The sequence below is a fragment of the Rhodamnia argentea genome, chromosome 11 (genome assembly GCF_020921035.1).
Source record: "Rhodamnia argentea isolate NSW1041297 chromosome 11, ASM2092103v1, whole genome shotgun sequence".
NCBI lineage: Eukaryota > Viridiplantae > Streptophyta > Magnoliopsida > Myrtales > Myrtaceae > Rhodamnia > Rhodamnia argentea.
In genome coordinates, this window is record NC_063160.1 from 16213150 (window position 1) to 16233026 (window position 19877).

Consider the following 19877-nt stretch of genomic DNA (forward strand, 5'->3'; position numbering starts at 1 on the left):
TTTGAAACAAAGTGATTTGATTAAGACGAAATCTATGACCGAATTAGGTTATATCCGAACAAACATTCTTGATATTAGATGTGAAGTCCATTAGGATTAGGCCACCTCGATGGAGACCAAAACGAAGTAGACATGGGTTCCACAGCAAGATTCAAATGCAGGAAAGTGTAGTCGTGGGAGGCCGACTCGAACGATCATTCTTGTGCACAAGGTTCCTGCAATGCAAGTGTGAATTGGATCCACACTAAAAACCGTAGGGCCCCAACGCCTGGTGTCTCGTACGGGGAGAGACCTTGGTGACGGTGACACGAGAGTTTAAAATTAGTCGATTGAAGACTTCCAAGTCGTTATGGGGAATTGCTCTCCGCAAAAGTTATTTCTTTTTGGATTGCCCTTCTCTCTATATATAATGACAGCAAACTCAGGCTTTCCCCTTCCCAAGCAAAAGAAGAGATCCTCTCTCTCTCTCTCTCTCTCTCTCAGTATAAAGCATGAAGATATTCCATTGGATTCGCTTGAATCCTATAAGCGAACTTGGTGGCCAGCTGATGACCGCAACAGCCACATGGATGGTTATTGCGGTAGCTCTCTCCCACAACTTCCATGCCCTCGCCACCGGAACAGAGGCAGATGCTCTTCTTCACAGCGGATGGTGGCCTCACCACGTTACGAACAACACTTCCTTGTCGCAATGCGAGTGGCGCGGCATTTCGTGCGACCATTCTGGTAGCGTCGCCGAAATAAACTTGCCACTAGGATGCTGCTGCGGCTGGAAGTAATTTGTGCTATAACTACTTCTCTGGAAAAATCCCGCATGAACTTGGAACTTTGGTCATGTTAAACAATCTTGATCTTCATAATAATTCTCTTCACTGTTCAATTCCCAATTTTAAAAAGCTTTTCAGCTTAGAGTACATTGATTTGTCGTGCAATCATATCACGGGGAAAATTCCAATTAATCTGTTCAATGTCCGTGAAAGAGATTTCCACGGCAATGAAGGTTTGGGAGGGACTGATGGTTCTAGAAGAACGTCGACGGTTACGCTAATGGTGGAAGTGATACCGCTGATGGCTATACCAGTCATTTCCTTTTTGGTTCTTGCTTATGGGTTCATATTTCGAGTAGAGGGAAGAGCATGCAATCAGAGACACTAGAAACAAATGGAGATTTTTTGTCAATCTGGAATTATGATGGGAGAATTGCATATGAAGACATAATCAATGCTACAGAAGATTTTGACATTAAATATTGCATTGGGACCGGCGGTTATGGTAGTGTCTATAGAGCACAATTGCCCAATGGGAAAATCGTGGCATTGAAGAAACTTCACCGTCTTGAAGGAGAGGACCCATCATTTGACAAGAGCTTCCGGAACGAAGTGAAACACTTGACTGAAGTACGACATAGAAGCATAATTAAGCTCCATGGTTTTTGCTTACACAGGCGAAGCATGTTCTTGGTTTATGAATACATGGAAAAGGGGAGTCTATTTTGTGCTTTGAGAGATGAAGTTGAAGCGGTGGAGCTAGACTGGTCTAAAAGACTCAATATTGTTTGGGATATGGCACATGCCTTGTCTTACCTGCATCACGATTGCGCTTGACCAATTATTCATCGAGACATATCTAGCAACAACATTTTGCTCGACAACAAAATGCAGGCTTTCCTATCGGATTTCGGCACGGCAAGACTCCTAGAACCTAATTTCTCATCGAATCTCATTGCAAATATCGCAGGCACTCGTGGATATATAGCACCGGGTGAGCAACAATCCTCCATGCCTTTCTAGAATGTTATAACTAGAGGTACAAAGCTAGAACGGTACACTTTACCTGCCATGTGGTAAACAACACCGTTGATGCTCTATCATGCTTATGAAAGTCACCGTTCGATAGTGCACTAGATATAATTGAGAACTTGGTTTCGAGCCTCACATAATTCTTCAACTTTTTGTTCTGTTTTTCAGAGCTCGCTTACACTTTGGTGATCAATGAGAAGTGTGACGTATATAGCTTTGGAGTGGTAGCAATGGAAACAATCATGGGTGAGCATCCGGCCGATATCATCTTGATATTGTCGAAGCTCTTTAGAGAAGATATTATGCTACATCAAATATTAGACCCGCGCTTGCCAATCCCAAGAGAGAATTCTACCGCAAGAAGTATCGTTCTGGTAGTTTCTCTAGCGCTTGCTTGCTTAAGTAGCGATCCAAAGTCTCGACCCACGATGAAACAAGTTTCGGAAACTTTTCGAGCTCCAAAACTAGCGTTGCCCCAACCCTTCCATTCCATCTCGCTTGCGCAGCTCCAAAAAAATAATCAAGGAGTATGGTGGGAAGGTGGATCAAGAGTAGCATCGTCAAGCCTACAAGAAGAGAAAGGACCATGAAATACTTGCCCCAATACAAGCAGTAAGTTTCCATGGAATGAAGAGTCGATTGATAAAATGATGGTGTAAATTGGTGAACGCGATTGAGGATACGAAGGATAGGGCTTGTGTCATTTAAGTCATGTCAAACTTATTTTAAACTAGCTAGGTTAGAATTTACCTAAGTAGCAATAAGGAGTGAGAAGCATTTCTCGGACAGTCATTTATTTTCAATTTTTTTTTGTCTTTTCAGTAAGATCGGTATGCATGATAATGGAGAATATGTTGTTGTGGCCATGAAGATTGGGGTACCTAAGTATATTCACCACGTATTATTTCGGATACTTTCTGTTTAGTAGGCTTCCTCGTCAATTAAAGACAGGCCAATTGACCAACGCCTTCTTTACGATGGATCAAGATCCGACATCACGGGAACAAACAAAAGAGCACGATTAATCTAGACGAACCGTGTCTAGTGGTCCAACGATCAATGCATGTCCGAAGACGTTGACTTGTTGACTTTTGAGGTGCGTACTCGACAAAGGCCTTGACTTCTTGACTTTGTCGTGCTGGCTCAAATTCTAAGTGAATCATCATTATTCAACCGTGAAGTTTACGATGGAGGGGCTGCCACTTCGCAATCACGATGTCGCGGAATCATTCAACATGGTTAGCTGGTAGTTAATGCCAGGTAGGAATTTCTGGCAAGAAAAATCCCTGACATAACTTAATGATCGTTTGAAAAAATCACCATACTAATATGAGGATCTTACAAAAGCTAAAACATTATTAGCATCCTTATCCCATCCAATTTTATTGAGTAAATGCTGATATGAAGCCACAAAATTCGAGTGATGTCACAACATTTGACTTGAAACTTTATCTGTATGAATTGCCATCGTTGATTTGATTTTGCATGGTGTTCGATTGAGCTGATGCTAATTTGCGGATTGAACTTGAAATTTAACTTCCGTCAAGCTAGTTAGAGTAGCTTGTATGATATAAGAGCTAATTTGTTGACATCGAGCAATCAAAGGCATGCGGCGGGAGATGTAACATCATGATATATAATTTAATGGTGAAGGAGCTCCTGATTTTGTAACGTCGGAAGTAATACAAATCCAAGAACCAAGAACTCGTCGGCTTGAAATGTCATTCACATATTCTCTCTCTCTCTTTTTCATATTAAAGAAAGAGAGAAAAATTTGGGTGCATAAATTTATTCCAGAATAATAAGACCCAAATGGCTTGCAAGAACAGCGAGGAGGACGGAGAAAAGGAAAGCCGAATGGATGAAGAAGCAGAAGCCGAAAAGGCTACGGACTTCGTGAACGATAGGATTGTTGAGGAGATTCCAATCGTAACACTGAACCACAAAAAAAGACTTCATGAACGATGGGATTGTCGAGGAGATTCCAATCGTAACTCTGAACCCCAAAAAAAAAGGTTCCCTCCATGTTGATATAGAATTTTCCATGGCATCTGCAATGTAAGTCGTGTATTAAACTTTGTGCATACTATTTTGGAGAAAAATACGATGAGGGAGTCGTTTTTCAAGAAAATGATGATATTCTTCGGTATTTGGTTGAAACTTAAAAATGATTTGAAAAATATTTTACGCCATTTAGTATGAAAAGTCTAATTTGATTTTCTGCGTCATCATTCGGTCAAAAATTATCCACGGTCTACAGCTCACGTTTTTGAAGAAAATGACAATATTCTCCAGTGTTTGGTAGAAACCTTAACAATGATTTGGAAAATATTTTATGCCGTTTGGTAAGAAATGTCGAATTTGATTTTATGCGTCGTCATTTGGTCAAAAATTATCCACAGTCCACGGCCGACGCCATCGTGGATGATTCTTTATAAATAAAAATAATATCTGAATTTTTCAATAATGTTTTATGTATTTTTTTAATTTTTTTCTTTTCTCTCCACCTCTGCTGGTTCGGCCACAGGCGAGACGTTGGGGAGGTGGACCCTCACCCGAGGCCACGACCATAAGAAGAAGAAAGAAAATAAGAAATAAGAAAACGAATAAAAGGAAAAATTAAAAGAATTCTGATTTTTTAAAAATAATTAAAAAGAAAAGAAATGTGAAGAGTGGAGGGAAGAAAGTTTCCACTTTTGAAGATGTATTTTCCATGAGTGAAAAATATTTTCCTTGACTATCTTATTTTTCATTAACCAAACGCCAGAAAATCCATAAAACATTTTTCTAGAAGTTATTTTTTACGAAACAAATGGAGCCATTTTTTTTTTTTTTTGCCAATTGAATCATAAAACTAGCAAATTTAGAGATTGCATGAGTATAATATTTCGTTTGTCGGAAAGTTACTTCCATAACTTTTAAAAACCGAATAGCTAAATTTACATCGGCGATTTTCAACATCAACATCACCTTTATCCCAAACTAGTTGGGGTCAATTGTCGATGAACTAAAAAATAAATAAAATAAAAGCAAGACCGATTGAGAGAAAAGAAATAATTACATCGGTGATTTTCCTTACTTGAAAATCCATCGTGGCATTAATTTAATTTTAAATCATTCTACGTGGTCACCGGAAAGTAATGTCACTTAGGAATCTCCAACAAGAAAATTATCGATGTAACTTAAGTGATTTGCTTTCAATAATTACGATAATTAAATGTTCGCTTAAAAATTTATCGCATAAAGTGAGGCCAATATGAAAAGTTATGATATTGTTAGTGTCTTTATCCCCTCCAATTTTATTGAGCAAGTGGTGGCCGAAAGCCATGAGATTTGAGCGATGTCACGACATCTCACTCGAGATTTTATCTGCAGCCATCGCTGGTTTTATTTTGTATGGTGTCCCACTGAACTTGAAATATAACTGCTATCAAGTTAGTTAGAGCAGCTCGTGGGATATAAGAGCTAATTTTGTTTGCATTGAGCAATCAAACAGGTTATTAGGTCACGGGACATAAGGGTACTTGCTATCACAACTCTGAAATCCAGGACACGTAGTCCAAAATAAGTTGTTAGCTTTTTCCAGTGATTTTTTTGACAATATAAAGTATTCGGGCCATTTGACTCAAACAAATGTCACGAACGCATACAATTTGAGCGAGATCATTTCGAATAGAAGACGTTATGATGGAAGCCGCTGAATTTAAATTAAGTGTTTAGCCATTGAGCTGATAATCCGATGTTTTGAAACAAAGTGGTTTGATTGAGACGAAATCTATGACCGAATTAGGTTATATCCGAACAAACATTCTTGATATTAGATGTGTAGTCCATTAGGATTAGGCCACCTCGATGGAGACCAAAGTGAAGTAGACATTGGTTCCACAGCAAGATTCAAACATAGGAAAGTGTTGTCGTGGGAGGCTGAGGCGAATGATCATTCTTGTGCAGACGGTTCATGCAATGCAAGTGTGAATTGGATCCGCACTAAAAACCATTGGGCCCCAACGCCTGGTGTCTCGTGCGGGGAGAGACCTTGGTGACGGTGACACGAGAGTTTAAAATTAGTCGATTGAAGACTTCCAAGTCGTTATGGGGAATTGTTCTCCGCAAAAGTTATTTCTTTTTGGATTGCCCTTCTCTCTATATATAATGACAGCAAACTCAGGCTTTCCCCTTCCCAAGCAAAAGAAGAGATCATCTCTCTCTCTCTCTCTCTCTCTCTCTCTCTCTCTCTGTATAAAGCATGAAGATATTCCATTGGATTTGCTTGAATCCTGTCAGCGAACCTGGTAGCCAGCTGATGACCGTAGCAGCCACATGGATGGTTATTGCGGTAGCTCTCTCCCACAACTTCCATGCCCTCGCCACCGAAACAGAGGCAGATGCTCTTCTTCGCAGCGGATGGTGGCCTCACCACGTTACAAGCAACACTTCCTTGTCGCAATGCGAGTGGCGCGGCATTTCGTGCGACCATTCTGGTAGCGTCACCGAAATAAACTTGCCACTAGGACGCTGCTACGGCTGCTCGACTGGAAGTAATTTGGGCAGCATGGATTTCTCTCTCCTCCCGAATCTCGCCTTTCTTGGGCTGTCTTATAACTGCTTCTGCGGTATCATTCCCCTCCAAATATGTGCACTCCCAAAGCTCAGGCACCTCAACTTGTCCCGCAATTACCTAACTGGTGAGTTACCTATTTGTCTCCAAAACCTCACCATGCTAGAAGTCATTGATATTCGGAGTAATAATATCTATAGTCCCATCCCTCCTGAATTGGGAAATCTGAAGAAGCTATGGTACCTAGATCTCAGTTTCAATGCGCTTCTTGGCCCTATCCCTCCGACTCTTTGTCTCTTGTCTAATTTGATGCATCTCGATTTGGGGAGAAACCTTTTGAGTGGCTCTATTCCTCTGGAAATAGGGAAGTTGACAAACTTAGCGTATCTGAGCATGGAAGGTAACGAATTCAGTGGATCTATCCCGTCAACAATAGGTAATTTGAAGAGCCTGGTTGCGTTGCGGCTGCGCTCAAACTCCTTCACTAGCCCTATTCCTTCATCTCTAGCACATTTAACTAGCTTGAGGGTTCTAGATTTTGGTAACAATGAATTCGACAGTGCTATTCCGTCAAAATTAGGAAATTTGAAGAGTCTCACTCATCTCGATTTGTGCTATAACTACTTCTCTGGAAAAATCCCTCATGAACTTGGGACTTTGGTCATGTTAAGCTATCTCAATCTTCAGCACAATTTTCTTCACGGTTCAATTCCCAATTTCGAAAAGCTTTTCAACTTGACGTACATCAACTTGTCGGGCAATCGTCTCACGGGAAAAATTCCAAGTAGTCTGTTGAATGTCAGTGAAAGTGATATCCACGACAATGAAGGTTTGCGAGGGATTGATGGACCTACAAGAACGTCTAGGGGTATGCGAATGGCGGTATTTATACCACTGATGGCTATGTCATTCGTTTCCTGTTTGGTTCTTGGGTCTTGCTTCATATTTCGACGTAGAGTGAAGAGCATGCAATCAGAGACAATAGAAAAAAATGGAGATTTTTTGTCAATCTGGAATTATGATGGGAGAATTGCATATGAAGACATAATCAATGCAACAGAAGATTTTGACATTAAATATTGCGTTGGGACCGGCGGTTACAGTAGTGTCTATAGAGCACAATTGCCCAATGGGAAAGTCGTGGCATTGAAGAAACTTCACCGTCTTGAAGCAGAGGACCCATCATTTGACAAGAGCTTCCGGAACGAAGTGACACACTTGACTGAAGTACGACATAGAAGCATAATTAAGCTCCATGGTTTTTGCTTACACAAGCGGTGCATGTTCTTGGTTTATGAATACATGGAAAGGGGGAGTCTATTTTGTGCTTTGAGAGATGAAGTTGAAGCGGTGGAGCTAGACTGGTCTAAAAGACTCAATATTGTTTGGGATATGGCACATGCCTTGTCTTACCTGCATCACGATTGCGCTCGACCAATTATTCATCGAGACATATCTAGCAACAACATTTTGCTCGATAACAAAATGCAGGCTTTCCTATCAGATTTCGGTACGGCAAGACTCTTAGAACCTAATTTCTCATCGAATCTCACTGCAAATATCTCGGGCACTCGTGGATATATAGCACCGGGTGAGCAACAATCCTCCATGCCTTTCTAGAATGTTATAACTAGAGGTACAAAGCTAGAACGGTACACTTTACCTGCCATGTGGTAAACAACACCGTTGATGCTCTATCATGCTTATGAAAGTCACCGTTCGATAGTGCACTAGATATAATTGAGAACTTGGTTTCGAGCCTCACATAATTCTTCAACTTTTTGTTCTGTTTTTCAGAGCTCGCTTACACTTTGGTCATCAATGAGAAGTGCGACGTATACAGCTTTGGAGTGGTAGCAATGGAAACAATCATGGGTGAGCATCCGGCCGATATCATCTTGATATTGTCGACGCTCTTTAGAGAAGATATTATGCTACATCAGATATTAGACCCACGCTTGCCAATCCCAAGAGAGAATTCTACCACAAGAAATATCGTTTTGGTAGTTTCTCTAGCACTTGCTTGCTTAAGTAGCGATCCAAAGTCTCGACCCACGATGAAACAAGTTTCGGAAACTTTTCGAGCTCCAAAACTAGCGTTGCCCCAGCCCTTCCATTCCATCTCGCTTGCGCAGCTCCAAAAAAATAATCAAGGAGTATGGTGGGAAGGTGGATCGAGAGAAGCATCGTCAAGGCTACAAGAAGAGCAAGGACCATGAAGTACTTGCCCCAATACAAGCAATAAGTTTCCATGGAATGAAGAGTCAATTGATAAAATGATGGTGTAAATTGGTGAACGCGATTGAGGATACGAAGGATAGGGCTTGTGTCATTTAAGTCATGTCAAACTTATTTTAAACTAGCTAGGTTAGAATTTACCTAAGTAGCAATAAGGAGTGAGAAGCATTTCTCGGACAGTCATTTATTTTCAATTTTTTTTTTTTTGTCTTTTCAGTAAGATCGGTATGCATGATAATTTTGAATATGTTGTTGTGGCCATGAAGACTAGGGTACATAAGTATATTCACCACGTATTATTTCGGATACTTTCTGTTTAGTAGGCTTCCTCGTCAATTAAAGACAGGCCAATTGACCAACGTCTTCTTTACGATGGATCAAGATCCGACATCACGAGAACAAACAAAAGACCACGATTACTCTAGACGAACCGTGTCTAGTGGTCCAACGATCAATACATGTCCGAAGACGTTGACTTGTTGACTTTTGAGGTGCGAACTCGGCAAAGACCTTGACTTCTTGACTTTGTCGTGCTGGCTCAAATTCTAAGTGAATCATCATTATTCAACCGTGAAGTTTACGATGGAGGGGCTGCCACTTCGCAATCACGATGTCGCGGAATCATTCAACATGGTTAGCTGGTGGTTAATGCCATGTAGGAATATCTGGAAAGAAAAATCCCCGACATAACTTAAGTTTGAAAAAATCACCGTAGTAATATGAGCGTCGTACAAAAGCTAAAACATTATTAGCATCCTTATCCCATCCAGTTTTATCGAGTAAATGATGTTATGAAGCCACGAAATTTGAGCGATGCCACAACATTTGACTTGAGATTTTACCTGTATGAGTTGCCATCGTTGATTTGATTTTGCATGGTGCCCAATTGAGCTGATGCTAATTTGCTGATTGAACTTGAAATTTAACTTTTGTCAAGCTAGTTAGAGTAGCTTGTGTGATGTATGAGCTAATTTGTTGACATCAAGTAATCAAAGGCATGCGGCAGGAGATGTAACATCATGATATAGAATTTAACGGTGAAGGAGCTCCTGATTCTGTAATGTCGGAAGTAATACAGATCCAAGAACCAAGAGGTCGTCGGCTTGAAATGTCATTCACATATTCTCTCTCTCTCTCTCTCTCTCTCTCTCTCTCTCTCTCTCTCTCATATATTAAGAGAAAAGAAAAATTTGGGTGCATAAATTTATCCCAGAATAATAAGATGAAATGATCAAAACCCATTTAGCCCGTCTTAATGAATGAATCTGCCATGGAAATACAAAAGACATTCCATCATCCCGCCAGCCTGTGGCAAGGCTCGGCTTCGCTCACCTGGGCTGACGAGATTTTTCTGAATACGAGACGTAATGACGGAATCCGACATATCTAAATTAAGAGTTTAATCACTTAGCCAATAATTCAAGGTTTTAGCACAAAATGATTTGATCAAGATGAAAGTTATGACCTAAAACAGGTGAGACCGATGTGAACAATCAATTCTTGCGGCGTTCGGTTCATGAAATGTTGCAAGTGTGAATTGAATCCGCACTAAAACCAAGTCGTTAGGTTTAATTGCTCTCCACAAAAAGTTATTTCTTTTGGATTGCCCTTCTCTATATTATTGCAACAAACTCGGGTCTTCCACTTCCGAAGCAAAAGAACAAAGATATTCCACATGATTCATTTGGATCCTGTAAGCAATCACGTCGTCGGCTTGCACGTTCGCCGGCTGATGACCGCAGCTACATGGATCCTTATTGCGCTACCTATCTCCCATAGCTACCTTGCGATTGCCACCAGAACAGAGGCAGATGCTCTTCTTTGCAGCGGATATATGGTGGCCTCACTCCATTACAAGAAACGCTTCCGTGTCGCATTGCGTGTGGCCTGGCATTTTCTGCAATGATTACGGAAGTGTCGCCGAAACATACATGTTATATGGATGCCGCCATGGCTGCTAGGCCGGAAGTAACTTTAGCGGCATAAATTTCTCTTTGCTCCAGAATCTCAGCGCTCTTAGGCTGCCTAGAAGTGGCCTCGCCTGTATGTTTCCCCTTCAAATATGTGCACTCCCCAAGCAGAGGCACCTCAACTTGTCCGACAATTACCTAACTGGTGAGTTACCTCTTTGTCTCCAAAACCTCACCATGTCATGAATGCTCGCAATTTTCCTGTTCAAATGTATTTAGTAAAGTTCCATAATAGGGTGGTTGACGTTGCGACGGAATCTATCGTATTTATATTAAACATTTGATCACTCCCCTAATAATTCGAGGTTTTAAAACAAAATGAATTGATTAAGACGGAAGTTATCACTAAATTATTTTGATCATGGAGTCCTCTTTCGAACAGTCAAAGTCCATTACGCCCCTCCATCGGGACCAAACCGAAGTAAAATGTGTTGCACCACAAAAGTTAAACACAGAAAAGTACCTTGTATTGACCTGTGAGGAGACCGACCTTTTCCTTTTCATGCTGGCTTCGGGTCTGGTTGGCCCGAACTCGAACCCAAGAGAGAATTAATAACGTGCTCGACATGTAAGACCGACATCATCTAACAGGTGAATTTCATTGGGATCTTTGTGCATCCGCACTTAAACCACCGGGCCCAACGCCTCGTGACCACGTAATGTCTCTCTCGTACGAGGAGGCTTTGGTGACGGTAACACGAGACTCGTGACCCTTTCTTCGGTGCAAGAACAACTTCAAGTTGTCTTCAAGTCTTTCGAAGAACAAGACAAAATGCCAGAGGCAAAAGGATAAAACGAAGGAGAAATTGCTCGAATCGCGTTTCCTTTGACGCGTCGGTACACTAGTGTCTTGCTTTTTACTTTATAAGCGCTGGAGTCTTAATGAATATTGGCAAACATAAATGGGACTCGTTGCAATTTGGTTAAGCTTCGAAAATGAGCTTTGAAAAAAGTGTAAAGACTGAAAGCCCTTTGAAAAAATACAAATTGCGTTTGGTAAAATTTCCTTTGTAAAGCAATTTTGAGGTGCATACTGTTTGTTAAAAAGGGCTTTGGCTGCATTTTTTAATATTTTTTTTATTAAAGGCCATCGGAGAGCCAGATTAGGAACTGGCAGCCGTCCTCTGAGGTTTGGGTCGTGAGACCCACGCCACCGTCGCCTAAGGTAGCGTGACCCAAGCGGCGGTCGCCTAAGGTGGTGCGATCTTGCTAGCCCCTTGTCGGCTTCTCATCGGCTCCACGCTGGATGTCTCCCTCAAAGAAGCCTGAACAATAACAACAAGAGCAAAATCCAAAAATGAAAAAAAAAATAGTGAGGATAGTTTTGGAAGGAAAAAAAAAACATTTAACCCTAGAAATGAGTTTTCAGCATTTATCCAAATGCTGAACCAAACCCACCCTCTTTTTTTTTCCCGATGAGCTTTGGAGGCTAAAAAAAGCTCCCTGAAAAAGCTCAACCAAACACAGTCTAAACAAGACCCTGTTTCTCAAACTACAACAAAAGAAGACGTGACCCATGGTGAGCATAATCTGCATTCCGCAACATGTCCTTAGCCAATAATTCATGGTTTTTGAAACAAAATGACTTGATTAAGATGAAATTTAGGACCGAATTATTTGGATCACAGAGTCCTCATTCAAACAAAATCGTTCATCTCGATACTAGATGTGAAGTCCATTGCGCCCCTCGATGGAGAGACCCAGGTGAAGTAACATGTGTTTCTCAACAAGATTCAAACACGTGAGACCCGCGGTGACCAATCAATTCTTACCCGTACGGTTCATGGAATGCTGCAAGTCTGAATTGGAGGCTTTAAAGTTGGTCGATTGGAGACTTCCAAGTCGTTATGTTGAATTGCTCTCCACAAAGTTTGTCTCTTTTGGATTGCCCTTCTCTATATATTATTGCAGCAAACTCAGGCCTTCCACTTCCCCAAGCAAAAAGAATGAAGATATTCCACATGATTCATTTGAATCCTGTAAGCATTCCCGTGGTCGGCTTGCATGTTCCCAAGCTGATGACCGCAGTTGCTACATGGATGGTTATTGCGCTAGCTCTCTCCCACAACTTCCTTGCCCTTGCCACCGGAACAGAGGCAGATGCTGTTCTTCGCAGCGGATGGTGGCCTGACTACATTACGAGCAACACTTCCATGTCGCATTGCGAGTGGCTTGGCATTTCGTGCGACAATTCCGGAAGCGTCATCGAAATAAATTTAGAACGACGAGTCTACTATGCAACTAATTTGAGCAACATGGATTTCTCTGTGCTCCGCAATCTCGCCTCTCTTTGGTTGTCTGATAATTACCTCAACGGTATCATTCCCCTCCAAATATGTGCACTCCCAAAGCTCAGGCACCTCAACTTGTCCCACAATTACCTAACTGGTGAGTTACCTATTTGTCTCCAAAACCTCACCATGCTACAAGTCATTGATATTCAGAGTAACAATATCAGTAGTCGCATCCCTCCTGAATTGGGAAATCTGAAGAACCTATGGTACCTAGATCTCAGTTTCAATTTGCTTCTTGGCCCTATCCCTCCGACTCTTTGTCTCTTGTCTAATTTGATGCATCTCGATTTGGGGAGAAACCTTTTCAGTGGCTCTATTCCTCTGAAAATAGGGAAGTTGACAAACTTAGCATATCTGAGCATGGAAGGTAACATTTTCAGTGGATCTATCCCGTCAACAATAGGTAATTTGAAGAGCCTGATTGAGTTGAGGCTGCGCTCAAACTCCTTCACTGGTCCTATTCCTTTGGAAATAGGGAAGTTGACAAACTTAGCATATCTGAGCATGGAAGGTAATGGATTCAGTAGATCTATTCCGTCAACAATAGGTAATTTGAAGAGCCTGATTGAGTTGAGGTTGGGCTCAAACTCCTTCGCTGGCCCTATTCCTTCATCTCTAGCACATTTAACTAGCTTGAGGGTTCTAGATTTAGGTAACAATGAATTTGACGGTGCTATTCCATCGAAATTAGGAAATTTGAAGAGTCTCACTCATCTCGATTTGAGCTTCAACAACTTCTTTGGAAAAATACCTCATGAACTTGGGAGTTTGGTCATGTTGAACTATCTCGATCTTCATGATAATTCTCTTCGTGGTTCGATTCCCAATTTTAAAAAGCTTTTCAGCTTAGATTACATTGATTTGTCGTACAATCATCTCACGGGAAAATTTCCAAGTTATCTGGGCAATGTTCGTTATGGAGATTTCTCCGGCAATGAAGGTTTGCGAGGGATTGATGGTTCTAGAAGAACGTCTACGGTTACGCCAATGGTGAAATTTATACCGCTGATGGCTATACCAGTCATTTCCTGTTTGGTTCTTGCTTATGGGTTCATATTTCGACATAGAGTGAAGAGCATGCAATCAGAGACAACAGAAAAAAATGGAGATTTTTTGTCAATCTGGAATTATGATGGGAGAATTGCATATGAAGACATAATCAATGCAACAGAAGATTTTGACATTAAATATTGCATCGGGATCGGCGGTTACGGTAGTGTCTATAGAGCACAATTGCCCAATGGGAAAATCGTGGCATTGAAGAAACTTCACCGTCTTGAAGCAGAAGACCCATCATTTGACGAGAGCTTCCGGAACGAAGTGAAACACTTGACTGAAGTACGACATAGAAGCATAATTAAGCTCCATGGTTTTTGCTTACATAGGCGAAGCATGTTCTTGGTTTATGAATACATGGAAAGGGGGAGTCTATTTTGTGCTTTGAGAGATGAAGTTGAAGCGGTGGAGCTAGACTGGTCTAAAAGACTCAATATTGTTTGGGATATGGCACATGCCTTGTCTTACCTACACCACGATTGTGCTCGGCCAATTATTCATCGAGACATTTCTAGCAACAACATTTTGCTCGACAACAAAATGCAGGCTTTCCTATCAGATTTCGGCACGGCAAGACTCCTAGAACCTAATTTCTCATCGAATCTCACTGCAAATATCGTAGGCACTCTTGGATATATAGCACCGGGTGAGCAACAATCCTCCATGCTTTTCTAGAATGTTATAATTAGCGTTACAAAGCTAGAACGGTACACTTTACCTACCATGTGGTGAACAACACTATTGACGCTCTATCATGCTTACAAAATTCATCGTTCGATAGTACACTAGATATCATTGAGAACTTGGTTTCGAGCCTTACATAATTCTTCAACTTTTTGTTCTGTTTTTCAGAGCTTGCTTTCACTTTGGTCATCAATGAGAAATGCGACGTATATAGCTTTGGAGTGGTAGCAATGGAAACAATCATGGGTGAGCATCCGGCCGATATCATCTTGATATTCTCGACACTCTTTAGAGAAGATATTATGCTACATCAGATATTAGACCCACGCTTGCCAATCCCAAGAGAGAATTCTACCGCAAGAAGTATCGTTCTAGTAGTTTCTCTAGCGCTTGCTTGCTTAAGTAGCGATCCAAAGTCTCGACCCACGATGAAACAAGTTTCGGAAACTTTTCGAGCTCCAAAACTAGCGTTGCCCCAACCCTTCCATTCCATCTCGCTTGCGCAGCTCCAAAAAAATAATCAAGGAGTATGGTGGGAAGGTGGATCAAGAGAAGCATCGTCAAGGCTACAAGAAGAGCAAGGACCATGAAGTACTTGCCCCAATACAAGCAATAAGTTTCCATGGAATGAAGAGTCGATTGATAAAATGATGGTGTAAATTGGTGAACGCGATTGAGGATACGAAGGATAGGGCTTGTGTCATTTAAGTCATGTCAAACTTATTTTAAACTAGCTAGGTTAGAATTTACCTAAGTAGCAATAAGGAGCGAGAAACATCTCTCAGACAGTCATTTATTTTCAAAATTATTTTGCCTTTTCAGTAAGATCGGAATGCATGATAAGTGAGCATATGTTGTTGTGGCCATGAAGATTAGGGTACATAAGTATACTCACCACGTATTATTTCGGATACTTTCTGTTTAGTAGGCTTCCTCGTCAATTAAAGACAGGCCAATTGACCACCGTCTTCTTTACGATGGATCAAGATCCGACATCATGAGAACAGCAAAAGGCCACGATTACTCTAGACGAACCGTGTCTAGTGATCCAACGATCAATACATGTCCGAAGACGTTGACTTGTTGACTTTTGTGGTGCGTACTCGGCGAAGACCTTGACTTCTTGACTTTGTCGTGCTGGCTCAAATTCTAAGTGAATCATTATTATTCAACCGTGAAGTTTACGATGGAGGGGCCGCCACTTCGCAATCACGATGTCGCGGCATCATTCAACATGGTTCGCTGGTAGTTAATGCCATGTAGGAATTTCTGGCAAGAAAATCCCCGGCATAACTTAAATGATCGTTTGAAAAAAATCACCGTACTAATATGAGCATCGTACAAAAGGTAAAACATTATTAGCATCCTTATCCCATCCAATTTTATCGAGTAAATGCTGATAGGAAGCCGCAAAATTCGAGCAATGTCGAGAAATTTGACTTGAGACTTTATCAGTATGAGTTGCCATCGTTGATTTGATTTTGCATGATGTCCGATTGAGCTGATGCTAATTTGCGGATTGAACTTGAAATTTAACTTCTATCGAGCTAGTTAGAGTAGCTTGTATGATATAAGAGCTAATTTGTTGACATCGAGTAATCAAAGGCATGCGGCAGGAGATGTAACATCATGATATAGAATTTAATGGTGAAGGAGCTCCTAATTCTGCAACGTCGGAAGTAATACAGATCCAAGAACCAAGAACTCGTCGGCTTGAAATGTCATTCACATATTCTCTCTCTCTCTCTTTTCATATTAAAAAAAAGAGAGAAAATTTTGGGTGCATAAATTTATTCCAAAATAATAAGGTGAAACGACCGAAATCCATTTAGCCTATCTTAATGAATGAATCTGCCATGGAAATACAAAACACATTCCATCATCCCGTCGGCCTCTGGTGAGGCTCGGCTTCACTCGTCTAGGCCGATCGCTAATTTCGAATGTACTTTTTCTGTAAGAGGAAAATGTTTTCCTTAACTCCTTTATTTTTCATGAAACGAAAAAAATATTTTCCTAAAAGTTATTTTCCGTGAAGCAAACGAAGCGTTAACAAGCTCGACTGTTCTTGAGCTTCTTGGTTTGGACGGTGCCATTCCATTGGAAAAAAAGAGATTTGACGAATCACACTCATCTTAGATCTGAGCTCGAGCGACTTCAATGGAGAAATTGCTGTCGAATTCATCTTTCCCTTACGATGGGTTAGAAATTTGCAGGGCCAAACACCAGCAGTAAAAAGGTCATAAAGACCACGACTTCCGACGAACCATTGAACACGTATTGACCCAAAAGTGAACCCACATGAAACCCCAAGAAGACCTGGACTTGTTGGTTTAGATCGGTGTACAAGTTCCATCCATACATGCCTGCTGGTTTAGATCGGTTTAAATTCTAATTCAATCATAAAAGTGCAAGAATTAGAGATTGTATGAGTAGAATATGTTGCTTGTGGGAAAATTAGTGCCGTAACTTTTAAAATCCGAACACCTAAAATTACATTGGCGATTTCCTTACTTTGGAATCCATTGTGGCGTTTGTTTAATATGAATTATTCTACGTGGTTCTCCGGAAAGTAATGTCACATAGGAATTTTGCAGCAAGAAAATTATGGATGTAACTTAAGTGATCTGCTTTTAAAAATTATTGACGATTAAATGTTCGCTTAAAACGTTATCGCATCAAAGTGAGCGCAATACAAAAATTATGATATTGTTAGTGTCCTTGTCCCCTCCAATTTTATAGAGCAAGCAAGATTCGAGCGATTGTCACAACATTTGACTTGAGATTTTATTTGTAACCTTCGCCGATTTTATTTGGTATTGTTAGAAATATGTCTTGAGTTTGAGCTTGAAGCGAAATTATGAATATTTCAAATTGAATATTTTACGAACATCCAAAATCGAGCAAACTATAATATCTTGCATTGAATAAATTTTGGCAAGATTGGATAAAGTTTGAAATCTACTAAACCTATTGCACATTGAAATCCACGGTTTGATCGTGAACAAGAAGGAAAAAGAGAAGGGAATCTACGTTGGAGAGTTGGGAAATTTTTTGAAAAGTCCAGCTTGGACTTGGTCAAAGAAGAAAATGGATAAGTCCAAGCTTTGAAGTGGTTGACCGAATATTACATGAAGTTATCTTTTCTAGTTTCATGTGAAGTTATCTTTTCTAGTTTCACGAATTGACATATATGTATATATGCTCGTGGTTGGAGGATGATTTTGGGCATGCAAAGAATTCTCCGTGAGTTGTGCGCCGTTGTTGATCGTACGAAGTCTTGAAGCGCCGATTTATGATCGAGTGCTTGGCAAGGGTTTTCTTCGTGGGTTTTGTTCGCGGAATTACATCAAGAATTCAAGTGTCGAAGCCGATTAAATCTTGATGTTAGATTTGTGTTAATTCCTTTGCGAGATTGAGAAATTATTTCGTTAGGAATTTGGGGGCTAAACACTGTGTGCGTTCTTGAATGTAATTGGGGCTGGGAAACACTGAGAGTGTTTGAATTACTCGAGTTTGGTCCGTAATCTCCGTGTACCGCTCGTTCTATATTGGAATTCGTTCTTGCTTTCTCCGTGGACATAGGTCTCTACGACCGAACCACGTACATCCGGTGTCCAATTTATTTTCTTGTTCTGTCTATTTTATTGTTCGATCGCTTGTTCCGCGCAACAATTGGTATCAGAGCCGGGTTTATTGAGTTGAAGCGAATCGATGGCGACGGAAGAAGTAAAAGTGAAAATCGACAGACTTGAGGGGAAGGACTTTGGTTTCTGGAAGATGCAGATTGAAGATTATCTATATCAGATGAAGTCGCACTTACCCTTGTCCGGGGAGAAACCAGAGACGATGAAGCAAGCTGATTGGGAATTGCTGGATAAACGAGCGCTAGGTGTTATTCGGCTGATATTGGCTCGTAATGTCGTGTTTAATATCGTCAAAGAGAAGACCACTGCGGGTTTGATGAAAGCCCCGTCGGATATGTACGAGAAGCCCTCTGCGATCAACAAGGTCTATCTGATGCGACGTCTGTTTAATTTGAAGATGAGCGAAGGTGCGTCTATTGCTAATCATATCAATGAATTCAATGTGATCGTTAGTCAATTGAGTTTAGTTGATATTGACTTTGAAGATGAGGTATGTGCTTTGATTCTATTATCTTCATTGCACGATAGTTGGAATACTACATTACTTATTTGTTAGTAATTCCTGCGGGTCAACAAGTTTGACGTTTGATGGTATTCGAGATTTGATTTTAAGTGAGGATATCCGTAGAAGAGAATCTGACGAATATGTATCTACCGCTTTAGTAGGTGAAAATAGAGGAAGAACCGATACTCGTGGCGGTAGAAGTAGTATGAGCTCGAATAGACGCAGTCGATCTAGGACTGGTGGTGCTGTCTATTAGAACCGTGGCAAGAGGGGGCATCTTAGAAGGAATTGCTTAAAGCTGAAAAACGAAACGGGTAAGGAAATTAGAGTTGAATCTACAGATAATGTTGCAATTGTAGCCGATAATTCCGATGGTGTCGATAGGGTCTTGTCCGTCATCGAGAATTCGTCATTTGACGGATGGATTATGGATTCCGGTTGTTCTTTTCATGCTACACCAAACAGGAACTGGTTTGCTACTTATCGGTGCACGGATAGTAGTAAAGTGCGGTTGGGGAACAATGCTGAATGCGATGTTGTAGGTGTTGGTGATGTTAAAATCAGGGTGCATGATGGTATTGTGAGGACATTGACCGGAGTAAGATACGTTCCAGAATTGAAAAAAAAATTAATTTCCTTGGGTGCTCTAGATTCATTTGGATGCAGGTATTCTTCACAAGGTGGAGTTCTGAAGATTGTTCGAGGTGCTCTGGTGATAATGAAAGGAATCAAGCATGGTGGCATGTATGAACTTCAAGGTGAGACATTGACAGGTTTCGCTCCGGAGACGTCGGTATACATTCGAGGGTCTAACGATTGCTCGAGGAAGACTTGGGTAATCGTGCCGAAGCACGAGTTTGATGTTGTTGTCAAGAATACACGATCGAGAGCTTTGATTGAGACGGAAACCGGTAAGTCGATCAAGCATGTGCGAACCGACAAGAGCATGGAGTTCTACTCGAAGCTGGTAAATAAATTCTGCATGATAAAGGGCATAGTGAAACACCGCACTAGTGCCAGTAGACCACAACAGTTTGCGGAATTGATGAGTAGAACATTACTAGAGATGGCCCGTAAAATGATCTCTAGTGCTGGTATGGCTAGAAGAGTTCTAGCGGATGCGCTTCGT

At 41.0% G+C, this 19877-nt stretch overlaps 2 protein-coding genes and 1 pseudogene across 2 annotated transcripts; all 3 read left to right on the forward strand.

The window, feature by feature from the left end:
• Nucleotides 1-491: 491 nt before the first annotated feature.
• Nucleotides 492-1790, forward strand: LOC125312941 (annotated as a pseudogene).
• Nucleotides 1791-6045: 4255 nt separating this feature from the next.
• On the forward strand, nucleotides 6046-8576 carry LOC125312942 (probable leucine-rich repeat receptor-like protein kinase At1g35710). Its single transcript, XM_048273036.1, has 2 exons — nucleotides 6046-7948; nucleotides 8155-8576. The coding sequence occupies exons 1-2, from the start codon at nucleotides 6046-6048 to the stop codon at nucleotides 8574-8576; spliced, it is 2325 nt and encodes a 774-aa protein (XP_048128993.1).
• Nucleotides 8577-12511: 3935 nt separating this feature from the next.
• On the forward strand, nucleotides 12512-15267 carry LOC115731882 (probable leucine-rich repeat receptor-like protein kinase At1g35710). Its single transcript, XM_048273037.1, has 2 exons — nucleotides 12512-14561; nucleotides 14768-15267. Exons 1-2 carry the CDS (start codon nucleotides 12512-12514, stop codon nucleotides 15187-15189), a joined length of 2472 nt encoding a protein of 823 aa, XP_048128994.1. The 3' UTR covers nucleotides 15190-15267.
• The last annotated feature ends 4610 nt before the right edge of the window (nucleotides 15268-19877 follow it).